Below are 26293 nucleotides of genomic sequence, written 5' to 3' on the forward strand. Positions count from 1 at the left end.
GACATGGATAAAGCTGGAAACCATCATTCTGAGCAAACTGTCACAAGGATAGAAAACCAAACACTGCATGTTCTCACTCATAGGTGGGAACTGAACAATGAGAACACTTAGACACAGGAAGGGGAACATCACACACCGGGGCCTGTTGTGGGGTGGGGGGAGGGGGAAGGGATAGCATTAGGAGATATGTCTAATGTAAATGACGAGTTAATGGGTGCAGCACAGCAACATGGCACATGTATACATATGTAACAAACCTGCACGTTGTGCACATGTACCCGAGAACTTAAAATATAATAGTAATAATAATAATAAAAGGTAATGTATGGCTTGAAAAGGTATATTTAATAGAATGTGAGTTGGGACTAATAAAAAGCTTAAGAAATGTTAATCTAAAATCTCAATGTTAAGATTCCAGTTCAATGATACTAGAAAATATATTGTAACCCTCTTTGCTACTGATGACCTATTTCTAATTTATTTCCTTTTTAATTATGGCATAATTTCTCAACATAACACATCAAAACTTATATGCCCTTAAATATTAAAAAATAATACAAATGTAAGCAATATTTTAAATACAATATTTAATTGTTAGATACATTAGGTATATTATATTACTTATAACATTCCATTATATAAAAATTCATTTGTGTATTTATTCAGATTAAACAACTATTAAGGCTGAATGTCTCATGCCTGTAACCCCAGCACTTTGAGAGGCTGAGGTGGGCAGAACACTTGAGCCCAACAGTTAAAGACCAGCCTGGGCAACAAGGCAAAACCCTGTCTCTACAAAACTCAGCCGAGCATGGTGACACAGGTCTATGGTGACATAGCTCTATTGTTTCAACTACTTGGATGGCTGAAGTGTGAGGATCTCCTGAGCCCAGGAAATGGAGATCGGAGTGAGCCAAGATCTCACCAGTGCCCTCCAGCCTGGATGACAGAGTGAAACCCCATCTCAAAAAACAACAAGTAAAATGCTTCTTACATGGAAGACTGTATTCTAGGTACTCCAGGATACACACAAATATGTTTACTGACCTCCAGTAGCCTATAGTATGCAGGAGCTTCCAATGATTATTTAAACAACTAAATAGAAAACCTTCTGACATTCAAAATTTCAGAATAGGATATAAGGACTTTGAGTGGTTATTTTATTTTTTAAGATGTAGTCTTTCTCTGTCACCCAGGTTGGAGTGCAATGGTGCGATCTTGGCTCACTGCAACCTCCGCCTCCCAGGTTCAAGCGATTCTCCCACCGTGGTCTCCTGAGCAGCTGGGATTACAGGCATGCAGCATCATGCCTGGTTAATTTTTGTGCTTCTTTTTTTTTTTTTTTTTTTTTTTTAGAGACAGGGTTTCACCACGTTGGCCAGGCTGATCTTGAACTCCTGACCTCAGGTGATCTGCCCACCTCAGCCTCCAAAAGTGCTGGGATTACAGGTGTGAGCCACCACGCCCAGCCAAGTAAATATTTTAAATAAACTATAATGACAAAATTATGATGATAAAGTCTTACCATATTGGTATTAAGAGTCTCTGCTTCTAGAACTGGTTATTTGCAGCAAAATACATGTTATTCAATTAGATGAAGTGTTTTATATAAACTCTTCATGGACAACTCATAAAACACACAAAAATCCCTTTGCAATACAAATTTTGAGAACATAAATTTAAATTTCTACGTTTCCACAATTTATATTTTTAAATCAGATACAGTCTTGTTATGTTGCCCAGGCTGTTCTCAAACTCCTGGGATCAAGCAATCTTCCTGCATCAAACTCCCAAGTAGCAGGGTCTACAGGTGTACACCACCACACTCAGCTATTTTTCTACAATTTTTAATATTATTTTAGTCTCACTACAGAACCAGTAATATAAGTAGAGAAACAATCTCTCCTAAAAACTATATGATACCGAAATAATAAGTTTCCAAGAACAAAAGCTATATGCTATGTGCTGAACCTTTTTGCAACTAAAAGTTACCAGGAGGATTCCATGATTACTGCAAATAATTTGATCCACTGAAGAGTTATACAGGCATAAATATTATGAAAGTCACACTCATATGATTTAAAAGTCAAAGTATTAGTATTTATCCAAATAAAGCTTAATCAAATTTCATATTTCCTCTATTGGAGAAAGCATTTCCTAATGTGATTTTCCTGTCACTACTTATTTTCCAGTTCATTTTTTTTTCAGCTCCTACCCTGTCACAGTACTTATCAATCTTTGTTAGTTACCAAAGTTAAACACATTTTTTCAATCAACTAGCCATATATATGTTTTTCTCTGACCCACTTTCCATTACCACCATAAAACAATGACAGGTAAACCACTGCTAAGTTTGAAAAGTAAATACTATGCAAAACTACATTCAGAGTGAGAAAATTAATTTTACAAGAGACCACTTTACCTTAGCAGCAATACTCAAGACTTTGTCATCCAATGCAGGCAATAAATCCACACACAGATCATGGAAAATGCTTGAGAGCAAAAATACACAATGAAAATGAGCAAGTTGATTTCTTTACAATTTTTTAACTGTCAGTTTATATCCAGCTTCCCCCTCAAAAAAGGAAAGAATAATCTGGGGAAAGGTCAGTGATCTATATATTAAATTATGATTCTTGATATAATTAAAATATGTCCTCTGTTCTAAAAATAGATTTTAGTTACATATTTCTGCCTCCACCTGTCTAAATCTATAAAATATTCAATGAAAACTAACCTTCAGCTTCATAACAAATAGTGACAGTCAATATATTGGCAGAGCCTAACAATAATTTGCCCTCACAAATTATCTGTCCTGAAGCTGAACTTAAAACTCAATTAATGGATGACATAAATTCTGTTACCTAAACTGGAAGAAAATTGATGACCTAAAACAAGGTAGAAAGATCCAGTGTCTCTTTTCCATGATCTATCTCTGGTTAAAAGACTAATCAGCATCACTTCAAAATGGCAGTCTTGATTCCTCAACATGGAACCCACTTACGAATGTCCTATTGCTTTGCCCTAAATCGGTACAGGAAATCCCATGCAATATTTGAAAGGTATGAAAGCCACATGTACAAAAATCAAATAACAAAGGTGTATGTTCTTATTGAGAATACTTTTCCCAGAAAGATTAAAATATTAACAATTATAAAATCCCATTATTTTCACTCTATAGGTCCTACTTATTCAGGTACACATAAACTAGCAAGCCCTTAAAAGTTTTCATAGGCACTCAGACACCCAAGGAGAGAGACTGCCAGAAAAACAGAGTCCTGGTAGTTGTACCTCTATTTCCCTAAGTACTATCTAAGTATCTGTCTTCCTATGGGCTCCCACTTCCAGATTCTACTTCTGCAGGGCTCCACAGAAGTCTCCAATCTTCAAATCTTCAGCCTATGAAAGCACAGATTCCTGAAAGGATGGCCTCAAATGACCAGGAGTAGGAGCCCTCTATAACCCTGCTCCTGAAAAACAAGCCAACTGGACTCTCCATCACCTGCACCCAGCATAGACACACTACCAACTACCCAACTGAACTCCATGACTGGTTTGCCAGCCAATCATGCCCCTGACCCAGCCTACATGGACATGGGAAGGACATCAGTGAATCGGGAACAGAGGCAGAGGTGAAGAGGCCACCTGTCCTGGGCCACACATCTATGTAGTCCAGCAATCTCCAGCCCCTTAGTACTCCAAGGGCTCTAAGCCACCCCTCTGAAAGTCAGGACAGAAGTAGATGACACCACATTTCTATCTGCTGTAGACACTCTTCCCAGTGTCTCAAAATGTTTTAGCATCTTTCGGTAAAATTCTTCAAGTTTGTCAGTCCTTGATTTAAAAAAAAGGAGCAAACTTTTTAGAGCTCCCTTGAACTCTTTATCAAACTTCTCATAAACCCTAATATTTTGATCTCTTATTGAAGAGTCCATACTCCTATCCAATCCAGTGTTGTTTCTCTTCAAACTTGGCCTTCCCCTGCTCATTCCATTCTTATCTACTTCCATTGGGTTCACCAGCTAATTCCATTTTCATACCATCCACTGGGTGCACCGGACTCACTCCCATTTGTATTATTAAAGCACATGCAAATAGGATATAAAAAGAAGGAAGAGTACTGGGCCTTAAAATGAGTTCAAATCTCATTTCTGCCAATTCCTGTGTCTAAAAAAAAAAGCATCCTAATCTCTTTGAGCATCACATTCTCTGAGAATCACTTGACCAGAATGTTCAATACAGGTAAAAATACTAGAAAGTATTTTAATTCATTCTAAGATTCCTTAAAATTCTGTAATTCTATGTCCTCTTGATTCTGTCTATAGGAAAACTGGGAATACATACCCAGCAAAATTTGAAAAAATAATAGAACAAAAGAAACAGCAAGAAAAGCAGAGAAGAAAAATCAAGACAAGATTATACAAAAGTCATGGAAAAAGAAACAAGACTTAAAAAAGTATTATGGAAGTAGCAGAAATACTTGCCTAAATGGAAAACCAAACTGGGAAGTCAAATGATTTCTCTCTAAGACTTGCCTAAACTTGCTTTTGTAAAACTTACAGTCCTATGGACAAAGCTAAGTCAGATCTGCCCTAAAGCCTTTGATGGTAAAAATAAGATACTGGCTACCACTGAAATTGTCAAATTTATTAGGACAAACTCTTCGACTAACCACATTTCTAACAATACTTTAAATGAGAGTTTAAGGTATTTAAGGTATTTAAACTCTCATTAATTTAGAGATTAATTAAATTAATGAATCTGATTAATCTGATTCAGACCTATACCTTCATCCAAGTGCTGCACGGATGTCTACCAATCTATGCTGAGGAGCAAGAGAAGGGATTTGGAAGCCAGGCAGGCTGACGGTCAAACTGTAGGCCAGCTGCTTTGTTAACTATGAGTTTATAAGGCAATTAATCAACTGCTCTAATCCATAGTTGTTTATTTAATAAACAGTAGGTTATAGGAACACAGATGTTGTGATGGCTTTATGAGATGATAAATGCATAGAAGATATTAGGATGTCTAGCCCAGAATACAACACTCAACAGATATTAGTTTCTTCCATCTATATTTTCTTAGTTAACATAATTTTTTAAATCTATAAAATCCTGACTGCAGACTCATCAGAACTTCCAACATCTATTAAAGAAAAAGGTAGAATGCATTTTAAATCAATAATAAATGTACAGAATATTAAAAGCATAAGAATGCACAGTGATGCATGCCTGTAATCCAAACTACTTGGGAGGATGAGGCAGGAGGATCACTTGAGGAATCTAGAAGTTTGAGACCAGCTTGGGAAACATAGTAAGACACTACCTTCATAAAAAAAATTGTGCACACTTGTGTGTATGCTTTAGATCCTGTTTTTGTTGTTGGTGGTGGTGGCGGTTTTGTTTTGGTTTGTTTTTTAAAAGCATAAGACTGATGCTTTGTTACAAATAATTCCTTTGGGAGCATGCCTGGGACCTTATTAGAATTAACATTAATTTTACCTATTGGTAGGTAATTCATGCAGTAAGAACTCTTCCCTTTGTATTTATTAGATGCAAAGAAGAATAACTTTATTAAAATTTGGTATCTACAAGTGAAGTGCAGTATACAAGTCATCCTAGCCAAACCCTATGAGATTGAGTAAAGATGTTATTGTTAGCAGAACAGGTGTGATGAGTCAACAGTGTCAAAGAGAATGATTTCTGGACCAAAATATGAGGAGCAGTTAAAACAGAGGATACAGTAGTACCCCTTATCCACTATATGTGAGGAAAGACATACTTGACATGTTTTTCTCTGCTCTCACGCCACAGCAACAATCATCAACAAAGAAGACTTCTGTGACCAAATGTGTGGAGAGTTTTCCCCACCAACAAGCAAGCAATCATTCCTGCTGATGGCACAATTCAATTCTCACACCCTATCTTCAGATTACATCAGATTTAATTTATAAATGAAACTTTATCATAGATATGTATGTATAGGAAAGAACAGTTTGTGATTCAGTACTATTCATGGTTTCTTGCATCCACTGGGGGTCTTGGAATGTATCTCCCACAGTTAAGGGGGAACTACTGCACTTATTTTGTTATAACACAACACAGCCTCTCTAGCTCTTCAGTTCAAACTGTTCAGTTTAGGATAAAACCCCCTATCACCAGAAGCCAGCAAAACATAGGAATCAGATCAGAAACAGGAATCCTTGCAAAAACTTTCCAGCTGCCAGTGGAGAAGATCTCAAGAGAGATCACTGTGTTACTCTGGCTAATACTCTTCTGGGGAAGGTGCTGGGTGGTTTCCTTAGTTGTAGCTATTTGCTCTGCCCTACATATAACAAGGCCCATGTTCACCTGCCATTTTACCTCCCACAGAAAGAACCACTGGAAAGATCACTCCTTTAAGAGCTTATCCACATTCAGAGAGAAGCTGAAGAAACACTGGGGAGGTGTGGCAGGGTGCTGGGCAGTATTATCTCATGTGAAAAATATATAGAAAGAAAACTATCAATGCCCTTTTACTACCGGAATGTTCCAATGCTTGCCGTTCTCCCTAGTAGGAGAAAAAAATTCTTTTTCACCTCACATAAAGCAAAACTCCCTTGCCATCCCTCATAACAGAATCTAGTTGTAGGTGAGTCATGTCATCATAATACAGGCTGTTCTCAACCTCATCCCTCAAAGGAAGAGGATCAGTGAGGAACATATGTATTTACCTATAGCATTCACTGCCTGGTCTTATTTCCAACCGAAGGTAAGTATGAAAGACTGTGTGATTCCAGTTTTATAAAGTACAACCCCTTGCGCTTGTCCCCTTCCATTGCTAGACAGTGTATCTGGACCCACCTCACAGAGCAAGATGCTCCAGTTTGTGCTGTGTGGTACGGCGTGGTGTCCTTTTCCTCAACCCTTTCCATTATGTGCCAAATATCTATACAAATCATGTTTTCTAAGTATGTAAAGCATACCTCATCAGCATATATCATTCTTTACAATGATAAAGAAGCAAAAGAAAAACAAAAGGACAAAGAACATCTTAAATGACTACCTTCAATTGCCATGGAGCTTTAATTTTTTTAACTATTCAAAAATATATCCACAGTATTATTCCAACTATGTGACTCTTCTGAAAAAAGTAAAACTATGAAGACAGAGTAAACATCAATGGCTGCCACGAGTTGCTAGGGAGAAAGGGAGAGATGAACAGGCATAGCATAGAGAAATTTTAGGGCAGTGAAACTGTTCTGTCAATAATATAACAGTAATAGATACATGTCATGTCATTATACATTTGTCCAAATTCACAGAATGTACAGCATCAAGAGTGAAGCCTGATGTAAACTATGAACTTTGAGTGATTATAAAGTGTCAATGTAAGTTCATCAGTTGTAACAAATGTATCACACTCTGGTGGAAAATACTAATAATGGGGGAGGCTATGCATGTGTTGGAGGCATGGAATATACAAGAAATCTCTGTACCTTCCCTCAATTTTGCTGTGAACCTAAAACTGCTCTAAGAAATAAAGTTATTGATTTAAAAAAGATATTCACAGCTGGGCTCAGTGGCTCATGCCTGTAACCTCAGCACTTTGGGAGGCATAGGCGGGTGGATCACCTGAGGTCAGCAGTTCAAGACCAGCCTGGCCAACATGGCAAAACCTCACCTCTACTAAATACAAAAGTTAGCTGGGCAAGGTGGAAGGCATCTGTAATTTCAGCGACTTGGGAGGCTGAGGCAGGAGAATCACTTGAGCCTAGAAGGCAGAGATTGTGGTTAACCAAAATTGCACCACTGCACTCCAGCCTGGGAGACAGTGAAACTCCATCTCAAAGAAAAAAAAAAAAAGATATTCACTGTTTATGCAACCCAGGATCTCCAGAACAATAATTAAAATAATAATTTTAAAAAATGGCCAGGCACAGTGGCTTATGCCTGTAATCCTAGCACTTTGGGAGGCCAAGGTGGGTGGATCACCTGAGGTCAGGAATTCCAGACCAGCCTGACCAACATGGTGAAACCTCGTCTCTACTAAATACAAAAGATTATCCAGGCATGGTGGTGCATGCCTGTAGTCCTACGTACTTGGGAGGCTGAGGCAGGAGAATTGCTTCAACCCAGGAGGTGGAGGTGGCAGTGAGCCAAGATTCTGTCATTGTACTGCAGCCTGGGCAACAGAGCAAAACTCTGTCTCAAAAAAATAATAAATAAATAAAAAATAAAGATATTCACTGAACCTGTTATGATGATATATTTAAGCAAGACACAGTGACCCTAAAAATTAGAGATCATTGAAGACCAAAGTAACAGCATGTGGTCATTATATTTCTCAAATTGAAGTATATGAAATATATAAAATAAATAAATTTAATTGCATGCTTAGGTAAGAAAATATTGATAAAAATGATTGAATATTTTATCTTATAATTCTAGAGGGATTTAGCACAATATGAAAACTAGATTATTCATGTAATCAAAATAAAATACAATTTTTATTCTAATTTTAACTCAGAAATTATTATGCTTATTTAATTCAACAATTTTACTGAAAGCTTAATGAGATAAAAAGGACAGATTATAATTACCTAACATTGCTATGGTAACTTATATACAAATACCTGTTAGTCACCAAAAGTCAAAAAGTAACCAGCATTGCAACTTAAGATGGATCATACAACAGAAATTAGTACCAAGTTACCTTATCTTATAATATTATGTGTTATTAAAATAAAATTTTAAAACAACACCAAAAATTAAATTGGGGCCATAAGCATTGTGCAGAAAAGATTTCATATAGCAGGAAAGAGACTGCCATCCTTAGAAAGGCCTGCATGCAAGGCTGGCCCTTGGCTGGTGTTAAGGAAATTGGAATTGGGAGGGTTTCCACCATTCCCTGAGAAGAGTGGCTCACTGTGTCTTAAGTGTTTATAGAAACAGTGTGGTTACTCTGAACATCTGCTTTCCTTGTAAGAGTCTGGAATTTGGGTACATGTAAGGGAGAGTAATTTCCACAGAAAAACTTGGATACTTCATCTCTAATGAGACTCTGGTACTGGTAGACATCACTGCACATACGCTGTCAAAATGTGAGCCTGGGAGAATTAAGCAGATCCCGGGCACTCCACAGGAGAGAACTCCTGGAGGCTTGTGCCTGGTTTCCTCCAGAATTGACCACAAGCACCTTTTTCCTCTACTAATTTTGCTTGTCCCCTTTCTTGTAATCAATTAAAGATCTGAGTATGACTATTTGCTGAGTCCTGTGAGTCCTTCTAGTGAACCACCAAACCTGGGGTGGTCTTGGGAAACCTTGACACAAATTCATTGTGTAAGATTTGTATTAAGTTGATATGATATATGTAACTGTAATCAGATGGCTATTTCACAGAATAATTTTCCCTAAACTGTTTTTCTTTTCTTTTTTGCCCTTGATATTTGACTTGGAGATTCTTGTATTTCTATATCTATCCACAGGAATAAAGCCATAAAAGGAATAAATGACACAATAATGTCAGAAAATAATGTGGAATAAGCAGCAATCCTATTTAAACTGAATAAAAAATAGAGAATCTGGGTGATTGACAATATGTTCTATAATATGAATGTTTCTAGAAAAAATAATGAAAAGGTGGTCAATTTTCTGCAACTCAACTGGGCTTAATTCCTTTTTATAATAATTGTGCAGGTCAGGTGCAGTGGCTCTCACCTGTAAATCCCAGCATTTTGGGAGGATGAGACAGGAGGATCACTTGAGCCCAGAAGTTCCAGACCAGCCTGGGCAATATAGTGAGACCTCATCTATTAAACAAAAGAATGAAAAACAAAAAAACCTTAAAAAGAAAATTAGCCAAGTGTGGTGGTGCATGCCTGGAGTCCCAGCTACTTGGGAGGCTAAGGTGAAAGGTGAAAGGATAATTTAAGGCCAGGAAGCAGAAGTTGCAGTGAGCCAAGATGGCACCACTGCACTCCAGTGCAGAGCAACAGAGGGAACAGAGGGAACAGAGGGAAACACAGTATCAAAAATAAATAAATAAACAATTGTGTATCAGGCCAGATATAACCATACAAAACTGTAGTCCCAGCTACTCAGGAAGATGAGGTAGGAGGACTGCTTGAGCCCAGGAGTTCAAGGCTACAGTGAGCTATGTTTGCACCAATGAATAGACACTTTATTCTAGCCTAGGCAACATAGAGAGACCCCATCTCCTATAATAATTGATTAATTGTGCATCATTCAAGTAAATTGTATACCTGGAGAAAAACATATGACTATTGAATATACCATAATAGTCTACTACTGATCATAGAGTTCCTGTTTACTTGCTTCTAATCTTTTTCTTTGTTTCTTATAAAACTAAAAACATGATTCACCCATTAAAGGCAGTTCATTACAGAACAAGTCAAAAAGTCAGAAGAATGGCATCCAAACTGTAGATGTGTTATCTACCACTCCCCGCAAACAGTTGGATTTGGTCATTAAGAATCAGCAGGACTTTTAACTTGGTGTCTGTGTGCACATGCGTGTGCACATATGTATGTGTATATGTGCATGTGTGTATGTGTATGTGTATAAACTATGACAGATAAAACCATTTTGCTTGTGTAAGAATATGTAATATAAGTTGTGCTTCTCATGAAGGAATTGCTTTTCTGTCTCCTGTGCTCAGTAGCTATCCTCAAAAAATAATCTCTTATTTGTATGGGTGCATGCTGGTTCAGTTTTACAGTTCGCATTGCCATTTATTTGTGGTACCAGAAAGGGATTGCTGAGTTCCTGGTTCTAAAGATAGTTACTTTCTTAGTGACACAAATCAATATGTAATACAGTTCACCCTTCAACAGCAAGGGTTTCAACTGCAGCGATTCACTTATATGCCGATGTTTTTCTGCCTTTGCAACCCAGAGACAGCAAGATCCACCTGTCCTCTTTCTCCTCAGCCTAATCAACCTGAAGATCTTGAAGACCTTTGTCAGGATCTACTTATGCTTTATGAAAAGTCAATATATCATTCCTGATGATTTTCTTTCTAACAGCTTCATTTCTCTAGCTTACTTTATTGCAAGAACACAGTATATAATAATGCACCACAAACAAAATAGGTGTCTATCAACTGTTTATGTTATCAGGAAGGCTCCCAGTCAATGGTGGGCTATTAGTAGCTAAGGTGAAGGAACCAAAAGTTATACTCAGATTTTCAACTGCACAGGGATCAGAGTCCCTCACCCCCACATTATTCATGGGTCAACTGTAATTATTTGTTTACTAAATATAAACAATTTATTATAAAAATGAAATAGAAGATCCATTTGTATAACAAGTCCAATTTGTTATAATGTGACTATAGAGGAAACATACAACATACTAACTTAAAAATCTTTTTTCTTATTTATGCAGAAATATTATATAGGATTTTAGGGATCATAATTAAATAAAGGAATTTTTTCAGACAATAATGTTTGAGATTATAAGTTAGCTACAACTACCATCTTAAATAAATCTGAATTTCAAAATAAAGAAGTTAAATTTTAAAAATTAATTTACATATGTATATACATATATGCACATTTAATTTACATATATTTTTAAACTGGTCTTTTTTTATTAACACTACCTTAATCTTACATCTTACTTTTTACTTTCTTATCAAGAGTAGGACCACCAAGAGAAATAAGAAATTCACTATCAGAAGTCTTACCTGGTTTGTCATTTTTAAGTATCATCTTTATATGTTCCAAAATTTGTTGTTGAATTCTACGTATACAAAAGTAATAAATAAAATTGCTATTTTAATACTGAAATAAAAAATATTTACCAAACATATTAAATTCTAAAACAATTTCAGGCAATATCAGACCTAATATCAGAATTTTAATGTCCCATACACTTCAAATTTTTAAACCTTACAAGCTTATTAAGCTTATAATTAAAGAAGAAAAAAAGTGAAGTACTCATAAATGGAGGAAGCATAGCTCAGTAAATGAACTCTAGTTAGCTGGACATCATGTAACGTGTCCTGCACTCAGAATAAGTCCTCACTCTGTAACTAATAGATATTTTGTTTTCAGACAAGTTGCTTCTCTTAGGCTCCCTGTTTTTTTCTAAAAAAGGATTTTGCTAGCTTACTTCAGTAGGTTGTTAGGAAGATGTAATAAGATTACATGTTTAAATGTTCAGGAAATAGTAAAGCAATGGAATGATTTATTCTTGAACTTTATTGCTTGGTGTGTGTTTTTCTATAAGTTCTAATATTCAATTGTTGCAGTTTTCAGAAAATGTTATTAAGTGCTAATTTTGGTTATTAGTTGTATTCTTTGTGGCTTGTAATTCAGGGCATTCTACCTAATTCATAACTAATCTGATTAAAATAGATTACCTAATTGTCTCCCATCACTGAGCTCATCAATCACACCAAAGGCAGAAAACTAATAGGTGTCAAAACCTGGGCTTGGACAACTACCACTTCTCTACCTCCTCAAACTCTGAGCCAGCAGATCTGTGCTAGGACGCTGGATCTCCATGGTCCTCTCCAACAAACAGACGAGACAAAACCCTGCTTTTATTGTTTTTCAGTTCCATGAAGGAAATGCAAGTTGACATTTTGTCATTTCCAAGACATGTAGTAGCAACAAGTAACATCCCCTTATTACTCAGCTCTGTTCTCATTTCAGAGATCACCTTACATCAATAGTTTTATAGTGATAATCACAATTTCAATATTGGGTGTCTTCTGTTTTGGTTTCACTCACACTGCTTCCTTGGAGCTACTCAACAAATAGTCAAATGACCTTCCCGGGACTATGCAAAATATGGAATGCTTTCTGAATTTGTGTGCCATCCCTAGGCAGCAGCCATGCTTACCTGCTCTGTATTGATCCAATTTTTAAATATGTGCTGCTGAAACAAGTACAAAGCCCTGTTTGATACATGGATACTCATGAGTTATGGATGAGGCTTAGCTCTGTTAAATCCAACTCACTGACTTTAGATTCAGAGAATTTTATTGAATGGCTTCCTGTGAGGTAGAATTTTAAAATATATTTAAAACTCCTGGAAGAGTTGTGATTAGCCCAGGAGATTTTCATTATCATAGAGACACATTACTTGAGGGGCCAATTGCAAGTTGGTTCCCACTACTCAGTGGAAAGATAACATGGAACCTTCTGCTATCTAACCAAAGCTGCTCCACAGGATGTAAAACAGCCTCAAGGTACAGATCTGATAGCAAAAGAGAAAGGGAACCCTAATCTCTTCCTGCAACATTATTTGAACATCCCTGACTGTTGAGAGCAATCCCAACTAATATTGGTTAAAGAACAGACAATCACGGGTCTCATAGGATAACTTACCATGAATGCCTAGGCTAAGTCTAGCTAAGATGTGGACTCCAAATAAGGTTTTTAGTGTAGGGTGAGGATCAACTTGCTCGATATTTGTGTGGGTAAAGCTAGGAGGCCTAGCTGCCAGATCAGGGTGCTGGGAACAATGACTGAGCATAAGTACATAAATTAATAAACCCCGTAGCTTTGAACTCTATGTATGAATCACCACAAAAACTGAGGGGTCTGAATGAATGAAGGCATCCTGGTGGCAAAGGTCAATCATTATCAGATTGCAGGACTGGTTACAATGGCAAAAATACAGGAATTGAGTCCATGGAAACAACAGAATGATCAGAATGGCCTTTTTCCCCCTTCTTCTGACTTGTAAAGAAAGATTGCCTTCCTTGGGCTTAGGAAACCCCTTAGCTTCTTGGAAAATCCAAAGAAGGAAGACACAGGAGATAGCCCCAGGGGAAAATACTAGATTTTCTGCTAAATTGGACATTTCAAGACCCGATAACTAATTAGAAAAGTCAGGCCAGGCATGGTGGCTAGCACTGTGAGAGGCCGAGGCAGGTGGATTACTTGAGCTCAGGAGTTCAAGACCAGCCAGGGCAACAGAGTGAGACCTTGTTTCAAGGAGAAAAAAAAAAAAAGAAAAGAAAGGAAAAGAAGTAAAAAATGTGGCTCTTTTTATCCCATGCATGGGGATTATACTTGGAATAAAATGAACAACATTGAGATCCCTAGGGATAAAGGTCTTAAAAATCCTGAAAACATCTTGCACTCTACTTCTAACTAATCTAGACTTCTGCTTGATTTCTGGCTAAAAGGTAGACTAACTCATTGCTATTTCAAACCATCTGAACAAAACTAGGAACTCTCACCTAATGTATAAGATGGAATAGTTGCAATTATTTTAAACTTCAATTCAATATTAACTGGCCTTTTAACATAAACACTTACTTTGTCAAACGGCAAGAAATAGCGTAATCTTCTGCATCTTTTCCACACATGTCTTGAGTAAAGACATTAATATTTTGCTTAAGAAGGATGTTGACAATACCCGGTGAGTCATAGTGCACAGCAAGCATGAGGGCTGTTCTAAAATAACAAAGAAATCACTCCACTCAAGAACTTTAATAAAGACTTTTTTAAACAGCTAGTTTGATATACTTTACCAATTTAATATCCACCTGTCAATGTAGACATAATAATATTTTGCATGTACTAGCTTGGGTCTATAAGCATCTAGGGTGCTCAGGTGTTCATCTTTATAAATTGTCACCAAGGCTAAAAGAAAAGGACAACAAGGAAGGCTCTTTTCCCACTGGGGTATGACATAATACAAGTTGCTAACTCATAGTCCTTTGATAGCCAAGAAACTGTGCTGAGGTCACTTATCTAAAGTAGGTAAAGATTTAGATGAAGATTTCCCCATTGCTTTCCTAGTCTGATATACTGTAATTTATATCAGCTAGGGGTCAGATAAGAGCTATCTGCAGACTGAAAACAACAACAACAATGATGATGATGACAATACTAGTAGTCATAAACTAAAAGTCCACACTTTAAAAATAAATAAAACTGGCCAGGTGCAGGGGCTCATGCCTGTAATCCCAGCACTTTGAGGAGCCAAGGAGAGCAGATCACAAGGTCAAGAGATTGAGACCATCCTGGCCAACATGGTGAAATCCCATCTCTACTAAAAATACAAAAATTAGCTGGGCATGGTGGTGCGTGCCTGTAGTCCCAGCTACTTGGAAGGCTGAGGCAGGAGAATCTCTTGAGCCTGAGAGGTGGAGGTTGCAGTGAGCCAAGATCACACCACTGTACTCCAGCCTGGCAACAGAGCCAGATTGCATCTCAAAAAAAATTAATAAAGCTAATACAAAACCCTTTAGCTAATAAAAGATTACAGTACCAAAAACATCCAGTTATAAATAACAAACACTCTGTATTATAGGAGAAGATGAATCCTACTATATACTGTTCTTTATGTTACTCAGTCCAAATATTTGCTGATCTATCTGATTATTCATGGTGATATTTTTCACTATATGCCAATAATTACATTAATCTTCTTATTAATATTTCTGACTTGAGTGACTGTTACCACTCTACAATACTCAGGTTTTATTTAAAAAGAACTACTGTACCATCTCAGGCTATCAATGGCATGTGTACTTGCTTTGTTTTTCAATAAAAATTCCACCATTTTCTCTTTCTTGCAAATTATAGCGAATAAAAGTGGGGTATTATTGTCCTATAAAACAGCAGAAAAAATTAATAATTCACAAAATTACATATTTCTCAACTGAACTGAAAATCTTCTCTAAGGTGCTTTGAACTTCAACATACAATATAGAAAGGAAGTAAATGAAAAGCAGTCCCTTCCTTCTCACTCCTCTGTGCTTTCTGATGTGCTGCTTTTTGCCTTGCAAACAACCCTCCTCTGTCTCCCCGGATTAACTGTGGTCATTGCCAAAACTCACCTTAAACATTTACCAGTCCCAAGAATCCTTGCTTTGATCACAGCACTTAGCATGGTACATTGTAATCATTTCACTGTGTCCCACTGAAACCAAGAGCTTCTTGAGGCAAGGGCTGTATCTTTTGTCTCTATAGCCCCAAAACCCTAAGACACAGTAGGAAACATTTTAAGTTTTTTACATAAATTAATGATCTAAATTATTCTCACTAAAGCAGTGTTTCTTAAACTATATTCCAAAGAATATTTGCCTTACCAGAAGTATTATACCCCAAGAGAAAGACTCCATGACCATCTGCATTTGAGAAGTATTGTAAAACTGTATGTTATGTCCAATAATCAAGGAATCTCTTGAATTTTACCTACTCCCCATTTGACAATACTATTTGTGGCAAACATTAACATTTGAGGAATTAAGAGTTTTAGGGGTACAGTTGCCAGAGCTTCCCAATGCAGGTGGAGGTTTTTTCTGGGTGGTACAGACTTGCTTGATTCACTTCTATCAATGGTGTCAGGATCCCAGATGCGAATGTCAGGCACTCCTGCTCCAAATGGGTCACTATGGAAATGAGCTTTGAATTAAGAGAGATTGGCTTCAAATGCACTTATTTTCCTTATTATTAAATAGTCCATGGGTTTTTTCCCTAATACAAGAGAATAGATTTTTATCTTTACTGTTCAAAAGCTCAGTATGTTCTGTGTAAGAGAAATAGGTTTAAAAAACTTAAGAACAAATATTTAAAAAACCAAAGCTCAGTAAGAAATACTATTCTCAATTATAATGGTAATCCCGGGACCCCAGGGCAGCTCTACTTTTTAAATCCATTTTTATTGGCTTCCACTTAAAGGGCTACTTAAAATTATTTTTTATTTTAGACAAAATATAAATCCAAAATAAAAACATAATGGCTTATCAAAAAAATTCTCATACTGATCCATATGAATTATTTCTGGCATAATAAAAGCCAGTAAGTCACTTGCATTTCTAAGGAAGAGCACTGAGGAGAAAGATGTAATGTCTGCAATATTCAGAAATTATCCGACTATAACCAGGAATAACCTAAAAAGGCTTCCAGGCATTCTTATGGGCAGAGAATTATTTGTGGTGTATACATAAAGAAAAGAGTTTCAAAAACTTCTAAATTCTAAAATTCAACTCCATAACTGAGGGATTTATATACTCTATAGACTATATATTATAACAAATATGTGCTGACTTAAAAACCTTGAAGTCTTTATCAAAATATACTATAACATAGGAGTTTTAAACTCAAATATTTACAAGGACAAAGGAAGGTTGCCTGAGTAAAGGAAGTACTAAGGTGGGCACAGTAGCAAACTGGAGAATACATGCCTTCTATAAAGGGGCAACCTCTGCACAGCAGACCAAACAGTGATAGAAACTCAGGGGACACCAGATTTGATTTTTTAAAATAAGCCTGAAGTCCAGATTTCTACACCAGTCTTCTAAATTTTACATGTTGATTCAACTTATAGAGGAAAACAAACAAATCTGTGTACCACATTAGAATATAGCCCTTGTGTTTTTATATTCGCTATTAATGTGTTACTAAATGGTTGTGTATAGCCCAAGTATTTGCATGTAAAATATTTTCTTTCTCTAGTATCATATATTTTACCAAAAAATCAGGCTCTCATATATAATAAAAATTGCTTTAAAAGACTCATAATACCTGCTTCAAGAATTTTTCCAACACTTATTCATTTAAAATATATTTGTATATAATTTTCCCAGATTGTTAACCAAATAGATAATTGGTTCATAGGACTGCTAAAACTAAATTATTAAAAGAATTCATATCTGTATTTTTATTAACTCCATGGACTTCAGTGTTTAAAACTGACATTTTGGGTATGCTAAAGCTCTATAAACTTAACAAACGTACTGAGCCAGTTCATAATACAACTTCAACTAAAAAAAATAGTTTAGGATTTGCTACTATTCTAATTGAGAAAGCCCAACTTGTAATGAACATTTGTTGACATGTAATTACATGCATGGTGACAATGGGACATCAAATCATGAAAGGGTCAGCCTCTACTTATTGAAAGATTACCCATAAGCAAATTTCTAGAAACTCTGAATGTCAGTGAATGATTAATGGTGGGAAGGAAAAGTGTTATTCTGTAAGCTGAGAGATATTGCCAGTAATATTTCCTTTCACTTTCCAGTCACAAATGTAGAGAAAGACAGATAAGTCAGGCTAATTTACTGAAAAGGAGAACTTTGAAGGAAGTAGCACCTATCAAATGCCAATTCTTCTAGAGATTTCTTACGTTTTTGAGATACAGAAATTTATATGTTGCACTTATCTGTTCTGGGGTTCTTAATCAGGAGTGTATCCTAAACTTGAGGGTTTGTGTGTGTGTGTGTGTGTGTGTGCTGTTATTGTTGTTAGAGGCAAGAGTCTCACTATGTTGCTCAAGCTGAACTTAAACTCAGGCTCAAGCTGGGACTACAGGAACATGTCACTGTGCCCAGCTTCAAGAAAATGTTTTTAAAAATGTTCAGGCCTTATTAGGTCTATTACATCAAAATCCTCAGGGGAAAGCCTACAGTTGTAGATTTTTAACAAAATGTCCTCAGGTCGCTGTAATGCACAATTCTGAGAATTAGTGCAGCAATCACTTCAGTCTCATCTCTCACCCGCATGGCTAGTTCCCTTTATCAGTTGGACATGTGGCCAAAAAGAGAAAAGAGTAAGAGATAGTGTCATTTATTAAAGCTCCAGTTAAGTTTCCTGGGTATGGGTAGAACACAAACAAGTAAACTCATAATCCCACTTGATTTTGCTATTTACAAGCTCCTTATCTCCCACCTTCCCACCAAGACATTCTAGGTTTGAGAGGAGTCTTTAGACTCTTATCTAAGTGGCTGTTTCTGCCAGGATGGGCAATAAGTCAGTTAATAATTTGTTCCAGCTTCTGCTGAAGTGTTTCTCACTTCACCACCACATATTCACTGCCAACCTGGTTTCCTCAAAGTTTTCCTAAAATTCATCTCTAGGCAAGTTTCAACTCACTCTCATTTTCAAACCAAAAATTATTAGACCCAAAGCTAAGGAGCACCTTGTCTCAACACATAAACTGGAAGAACAGCAAACTAAGAGAAAAAAAAAAAACTCTTCATAGCATTTTCCCTCATTACCTAATTTCCAAGTGACCTGCATATTTCTGATTGCTCCCCTTTTCCCTTCCCATTTTCCCCTGTTAAGCCCTGTGCCACTGACAGATGATACATCAGTTTTTCAGAAAATTATCAGCAGCAGCAACATGTCCACTTATTGTAAGTTGCTTTAGTTTTGTTTGAGTTTTAAGATAAAGCCTATTTCCAGGGCATATTTTCTTTCCTGTGTTGTTTTATGCTAATTAGGGGGGGGAAAAGGAAAGATAACCATGCACAGAAAAAAAGTTGAAAAGGTTTTACCTTTAACAAATTCACAAATATTTTCCAAAGTGCATTTTATAAAGCTGTACCCTTTAATGCTCCTTTAAAGGTATCAATATTTAAAATAAAATCTTAGACAATTATTTCAAAATAATTTGCATTTGCATTCAGGGAATGGTTGAGCTTCCAAACATAAAAAATTGACCCTTACCTATGTCAATGTTAAAACAAATATTTTGGAAAGAAAGTTGATTGATCTATACCTTGTCCAGTGCTTCAATATTTGCACCATGGAAAAGCAGTTTTTCTGCCAGTGAGGTGCTCTCACTATACACAGCATAATGGAGAGCAGTGTTGCCGTAGATATCCTTAAGGTTTGGATTGGTGCCACGTTCCAGCAGAATAATGTCACAAGACTCCTCCTGGCAATGGACAGCCTTTCCGTATTAGACCAAGAAACCGATTGTAAATTCCAAGAATTCAAAATACACATTCCACAGGTTTCACCAACTAGTTATATTTAATTGAGATCAATTTATTTTAATTCTATGTATGCAAATCAAAACCATGTCATGCTAAAAGAGTTGGCTCTAATATACCTGTATCAAAGGCGTTCTGTTTTCTTTGTCACAGATATCAATCTGGCATTTTCTGCTAACCAGGAGAGTGACCGCTTTCACATGGCCACTGGCACAGGCCAAATGTAGAGCAGTTCTACAAGAGTAAGAGAACTTTTTAGGAAACTGTAGTGCGACATCTCAAAACACACAATCATTCATATAACTGTAAAAAATGAATAGCATGTTTTTCCTCTGCCTTCAAAACAAATACTTAATTTTTTTGAAGAAAGTACAATACTTACTAGCTCTAATTGCTCACTGCCTTAATGAAAACAGCAGCCTATCTGAATAGAAATAGCTCAGTCTTTGGGTTCAGTTCAACTAGGGCTTGAGTCCTACTTTAAACCCTTTCACTTACCAACTATTGCTTAGCCTTTCTGTGCCTCAACTTCCTCATTAATAAAGATGACAATAGTAGCTATCTCATAGGACACCATCGTGATGCTTAAATGAGAAGCTATGTATTTAGAATAGTTCCTACAACAACTCAATAATTGTAAGATTTTTGTTTTTTGAGACTAAGTCTCACTCTTTTGCCCAGGCTGGAGTGCAATGATGTAACTATAGCTCACTGCAGCCTGGAACTCCTGGGCTCAAGCAATCTTCCATCCCCAGCCACCTGAGTAGCTGGGACCACAGATGTGCACCAGCATGCCCAGCTATTTATTTAAAAATTTTTGAAGAGTAAGAATCTCACTTTGTTGCCCAGGATGGTCTCAAACTCCTGACATCCAGCAATCCTCTCACCTCAGCCTCCCAAAGTTCTGGGATTACAGGTGTGAGCCACTGCACCCAGCCAGATATTATAATTGTTACTATTACTACTACTTAACAAAAACATTTTAATTAGGCAAAAGATACAATTATACCTACTTTGCAGGATGGCTTAAAGAGTAGGTCACATTTTAATACTTCTGACATTGGAATGCCACTTATATTATTATAACTATAATTGGTAGCATTTTAAAAATTATCTTATTGATATATAAAATAGCGGGGCATCACACACTCCATGAGACCTTACATTAAGTAGAATATGGTATACTCAGCAGGTCTAGGGCAGTTCTAGGCATATAACTGGCACTTAAATACATTTTAGTTCTTAAAGGTACTATGGGGATAGAGCACTGAAATAACAATAATGCATTTTTTAAACAAATTAATTCCTTGATTTTCAAACAAACTGAAGCCAAAGGAAACTCATGATTCAAATGAATACATACGGCTCATTTTATTCAATATTTATACTTACAGAATATATGCAAATAAGACTTTCCAATGATTAATATTAGTATTTAAGACTGATAAACTTTTGAATGGGCAGTTAAAGGTTATCTTCTACTATTTTCTAACTTCAGAAATGCTTTTGTTTGAAAGGTGGGAGATAAAGTTTCAAGGAGATTAAGTCCCAATATTCCTATTTTAAATCTCTCAGCTTGTGCAGGCAGGGCAGGTAAACATGAAGTTTTTAAGGATAGAAGGGTCCTGAGAGATAGTAGAATATGTCTGCTACATAACAGGTACTCAGGTTATGTTCGATGAATAAATGGAATGAAAGAATGGATAAATACAGTTGGGGAGTTCAATATTTTTAAATAACTCCTATAAAGCAATATTTTTGCAATAGTAATTATTTATATGTTATTTTTATTTTTAAAGAATACAATTAAAATGAAATGATTAATCTATCATTGTTTGCATAAATTGAATGAATATATAAGAAAAACATATGTACATAATAAAATATATAGATAATAAAATCTGGAAACAGATAAAAACATTCCCTTTTTACTTCTGAAGAGGCTAAAAGTTCAAAGAAGATAACAATACACACAATAATGATAAAAAATAGAAAGTGAGAAATTATTTTTAATATTGTAAGATTCATATTCCTCTCTTCCCGAGGATTATTCCTTTATTAATAAACTTTACTAGAAGTTTTGTACATGCTCACTGCAGCAATCACAGATAAGAAAAAGGAAAAGAACTTTACTTAAAATACAAATGCTCAGAAATTACAAATTTTATATTTTGTACATATTTTTTGCTAAAACAAGACCATAGCATGTTTGTGTGTATGTATAATTTAATTGATTTTTTTCCTCACTAGCTATAACAAAATACATTTTCGCACATCAATATACTTCTGTATCTATTGCCACCTTCAATGGTCACATATTATTCCCTCTTATGGATGCAACTGAAATTTATTTATAGGATCCATTCTATGGGTTCTTTTTAAAATAAGTGCTGTGAAAAATAAAGTGCATGTATCTTTATTTCCTAAGGGTGTTTTAGTATAATGGAATTGATGGGTAAAGGGCATACATATTTTTTAAATGTAGTACTTACCACCAAATTATCTATTTGAAAAGTAATCAGCAACTTAAACTTTAAACAGGAGTATAAAACATCCTCACAAATATTGTGGATAGAAAACTGTTTCATTCCTCTTTTAATTTAAATTCTTATACCAGAAATGCGAAGGACTTTTTGCTATGTGGACAAATAACTTGCAGATCTGGAAAAAAGTACTTTGCCCAATTTTAGAGTTTTTGATGATTTGATTTGAAAGAATTCCCTGTAAAATGAAAATGTACTTTTCATCTAATGTGTATATATACATACAACTTTTCATCTAATGTGTATATATAACTGATATATATATGAGATTATATCTGTAATAATATATATGGTATATGTATCAGCAATATATATATCATATGATATATAATAAACAATATAGGCTGGGCACGGTAGCTCATGCCTGTAATCCAAGCACTTTGGGAAGCCGAGGCAGGCAGATCACTTGAGCTCAGGAGTTCAAGACCAGCCTGGCCAACATGGTGAAACCCCTCTCTACTAAAAATAGAAAAATTAGCCAGGCATGCTGGCACCTGCCTGTAACCCCAGCTACTTGGGAGGCTGAGCGAGGAGAATTGCTTGAACCCGAGAGGCAGCGGTTGCAGTGAGCCAAGATTGTGCCATTGGACACCAGCCTGGGCAAAGAAGTGAGACTCTGACTCAAAAAAAAAAAAAGAAAAAGAATATAATGAATTCCCTCTAAAATGAAAACACACTTTTCATCTGAATATATATATATAATATAGTTAATATTTTTCAAGTAAGCTCTCTTTTGTTATTTTTTTTCTGAAACACAGGCAGTTTTAATTTTTAGTTTGCTAAATCAACCTTCAGAATGTCTGCTTATGAGGTCATTCTTAGGAAGGCTTTTGTCAACATAAAGTGTACCTGTAAAATAAGCGTTTGTGTTTTCTTCCGGTACTTTACTCATTTTCATATGTAAAAATTTCAATCTGTATTCCATCAGGAACTCATGTTTGTGACATAAAATTTCATTAGTTTTCTTCAAACAGCAGACATTTTTTCGTTAATAATTCATCCTTTCGTACTCATTAATCCTTACGTATATCTTACATAATTTCAGTGTTTCTGGGTTGCCTATTCTGTTCTATGCGTTTGTCTTTTCACCTGTTAGTCAACAATTAATTGTAGAAATTAATAGCACATTTTGATATCTAGAGGAGCAAGTGTTTTTTCACTCCATTATGAAATTTTTTTAAATGTCATCACAGTAGTGAAAGACAGCAGGTGTCATACAAAAATCTTAAAACCTTGATATTTTCATTCGGTCTATGTAAAATTGATAAACACAGAAAGAGCTCACATTTTGGGGAAAATGTGCCTTGCCATTCAAGAACACAGAACCCACCTCCCACTTCTAAGTTTCTCTCTAAGAACCTTCAGTAAAGAACCTACCTACACAGGGGGATACGGATGTAAAACGGACAGTTTTATCTGAGAACTTTTCGCCTACTGAAAATAACTCACGGTATTTTTGAGAGGGAAATGAGTTCTCTCATTAGGCACCTCCTATAATGTATATAAACCATGTTTTAAACGTGTACGTTAAAATTAACAACACTATATGCTTAACTTTGTGAGTTAAATCACTCAAATTCTCCACCAACTGCTCCAGCCAGGGAATTATGAGGGATGGAAAACAGCTGAGGGTCCGTTTGGCTCCGCCGCTCAGAGGGTGCCCGGCGACCTCCAAGGCCCCCGTCCCAGGGGCTGCCGGAAAGCCGGACCTGGGGACCCCCTGCCACCCCGGGCTGAGCCCCCGCTACCTGTGCTGCTTGTCCAGGGCGTCCAGGTCTCCGCTCCTGCGCGCCAGACAGCGCTCCACCTCCGTGGCGTCGCCCTTGACAGCTGCCTTGTGGATCTTCTGCAGTTCCGAGTACCGGATTCGGTACCCGGAACCCGTGTAGACGTGGTCTATGGTGCCCAGGACCGTCTGGCCCCTGTGGCTTCTGAAGCCGAACAACTTCTTGGTGGTGACTTCTCAGACTCCCAACCACCTGCTCTTGAGAGGGGGCAGCTCCCTGTCACCTTTTCACCTCCCCCCCCGCCCCCGCCGACCCAGCCCCAAATCCCCTATCCAACCCCAAATCCCCTATCCAACCCCAAATCCGCCATCCAACCCCCAATCGGCGATCCCAAATCTATTATCTAATCCAAAATCCGCGATCCAGCCCGGTCCACCACAGCCTTCAGCAGCGACACTCGCAGCCTCCGACCTCTCAGACCGAGTGAGCCTCGCAAAGCCGTTGGGCGCGCGCCTGCACCGCGGTGGCCGCCCGGCTCCCGGAAGTCGCTCGGAGGCGGCACGCGCTGGCAGGTGGGGCTGCAGCTGCGAGAGGGGGCGGGCCTGGGAACCACCGCGGGTATGCGGACCTTGCCATTCTCAGGATTCCTGCGGAAACACTGTGCGCTGGCTGCGCTCCAGGAGCAGGAGCAGGAGGAGGTCGCCCTCTAGAGTCTGGAGTCTGGGGAGAGGAGGAAGGCTCCTTCTTTGTAGGCCACTGGTGTTGCTGAAACCTCTGCCGCCACCTGCTGGGCACCCCCTGATAGCGCCCCTAACCCGCCGCCCGCTGTTGGACCCGGGATAGCGCCCCTAACACCCTCCCCTCGCCGCTGCAGTGTAGAAACCCAATAGCGCCCCCAACCCGTCCCCGCCTCAGACGTTGCAGCACCAGATAACTCCCCCAACCTGCCCCCTGCCGTGGGCCATGCAGCCACGGATTGGACCCCCAACCAACCCCCCCGCCGCGGGCAGTGACGCCCCAGAAAGCGCTGCAACCTGATCCCCGCCGTGAATAGTGCAGCCACGGATCCTTAAGGCCCCCAACCCGCTCCCCACGATGGGCAGTGCCCTCCCAGATAGCGGATAGCACCCTCAACCATCCCCCAGCCGCGGGGTATGATGCCCTGGATAGCTCACCCAACCCGCACCCCCCCCCCCGTGGACAGCTTAGCCCCCGACAGCTCCCCTAACCCGTATGCCACTACCGAGAATATGGTCCCGATAGCGCATCAAACCTGACCCCCGCCACAGGCAGTGCAGCAGCTGATAGCTCCCCTAACTCGCTCCCACTGACCACAGTACAGCCCCCTAATGATGCCCACAACCCACCACACCTCCCCACCCGCCACCAGTGGGGTATCGCCCCCAAACTGCCCCTTGCCGCTAGCAGTGTAGCCCCCAATAGCGCACCCAACGCCCCCCTCTATCATGAGCAGTCTGGCCCGCGATAGCACCTGAAACCACCCCCTCCAATCACCTCCCTGTACCCCCCTTTCCCGCGCCCCCCCCCCCCCACCTGCAGTGTACCACCTGATACTGCCCCTAACCTATCCCCTGCGGGGGGCATTGCAGCCCCAGATAGCGCCCCCAACAAGTCCCCCGCCACAGGCAGTGCAGCCCCCAAACCACCCCCCACCCCACTATGGGCAATGAAGCCAGACCAGTCAGCACCCCGAACAGTCCCTCCACCCCGGCACCGCCGGCAGTGTAACCACAGTAGCGGCCCTAACCCGTCCCCTGTGGCGGGCAGTGTAGCACCCAATAGGGCCCCCAACCAGCCCTACTGCTGCTGGCAATACAGCCCAGGATAGTGCCCCCAACCCGCCCCCCGCTGCTGCGGGCAGCGCAGCCCGGCATAGCACACCTAAAGTAGTGACGCCCGGAATAACACCCCTACCGGCCCCCGGCCGCGGGCAGTATAGCCCCGGATAGCGCACCTACCCAATCGCCTTTCTACGCTCTGGCCGGCTGCAGTGTCCGCTGCTGCCACCCACAGCAGCGAGGCGAGCCAGCGAGGCCAGCCGCAGTCCCACAGACTCTAGCCTCCAGCCTGTGGTAAGTGCCTCCTCTTTCCCTTCCTGTATCCAGGCAAGGAGCAGCTCCCGCTGCCAGCCGCCTGTCTCCATCACCGCCACACACTATGCAGAGCCAAGCCCTGGTGCCACAGGATCCAGCCTCCAGCCCCAGCGTGTGGCGGGGGACACCGCTTTCGCCTTCTTTAAGGTGGGAACGGAGGGGTTGGGAACGCTGAGGCACAACAGCCTGCAATGGCGCAATTCCCCCTTAGCATGC

General features: G+C 38.7%; 2 protein-coding genes and 1 non-coding gene across 3 annotated transcripts in view; all 3 read right to left on the reverse strand.

The window, feature by feature from the left end:
- LOC107966637 (inversin-A) overlaps positions 1-26127 on the reverse strand; it is a 48296-nt gene extending 22169 nt beyond the window's left edge. The window contains 6 exon segments of the mRNA XM_063803418.1: positions 19477-19650; positions 19813-19927; positions 23985-24195; positions 24444-24632; positions 25786-25865; positions 25943-26127. Coding sequence (XP_063659488.1) covers positions 19477-19650; positions 19813-19927; positions 23985-24195; positions 24444-24632; positions 25786-25865; positions 25943-26127 — 954 coding nt within the window.
- Positions 2423-15951, reverse strand: LOC129135399 (putative ankyrin repeat domain-containing protein 20A2). The gene is made up of 5 exons (XM_054675192.2): positions 15809-15951; positions 14280-14417; positions 11690-11745; positions 7045-7177; positions 2423-2492 (listed from the first exon to the last, which is right to left on the reverse strand). Exons 1-4 carry the CDS (start codon positions 15859-15861, stop codon positions 7158-7160), a joined length of 267 nt encoding a protein of 88 aa, XP_054531167.1. The 5' UTR covers positions 15862-15951; the 3' UTR covers positions 2423-2492; positions 7045-7157.
- Positions 12795-12901, reverse strand: LOC112207392 (U6 spliceosomal RNA). Its single transcript, XR_002941819.1, has one exon. It is a non-coding gene; the product is annotated as a U6 spliceosomal RNA (small nuclear RNA).
- Positions 26128-26293: the final 166 nt, after the last annotated feature.

The sequence above is a fragment of the Pan troglodytes genome, chromosome 22 (assembly GCF_028858775.2).
Source record: "Pan troglodytes isolate AG18354 chromosome 22, NHGRI_mPanTro3-v2.0_pri, whole genome shotgun sequence".
Taxonomy (NCBI): domain Eukaryota; kingdom Metazoa; phylum Chordata; class Mammalia; order Primates; family Hominidae; genus Pan; species Pan troglodytes.

Coding starts and splice junctions, on each gene's coding strand:
- LOC129135399 (XM_054675192.2), bottom strand. CDS start 15,861: ATGCTAAGTGCTGTGATCAAAGCAAGGATTCTTGGGACTGGTAAATGT. Junction 14,418..15,808: donor GGGACTGGTAAATGTTTAAG/GTGAGTTTTGGC, acceptor TTGTTATTTTAG/AACAGCCCTCATGCTTGCTG. Junction 11,746..14,279: donor ATTTCTTGCCGTTTGACAAA/GTAAGTGTTTAT, acceptor TTGTATACGTAG/AATTCAACAACAAATTTTGG.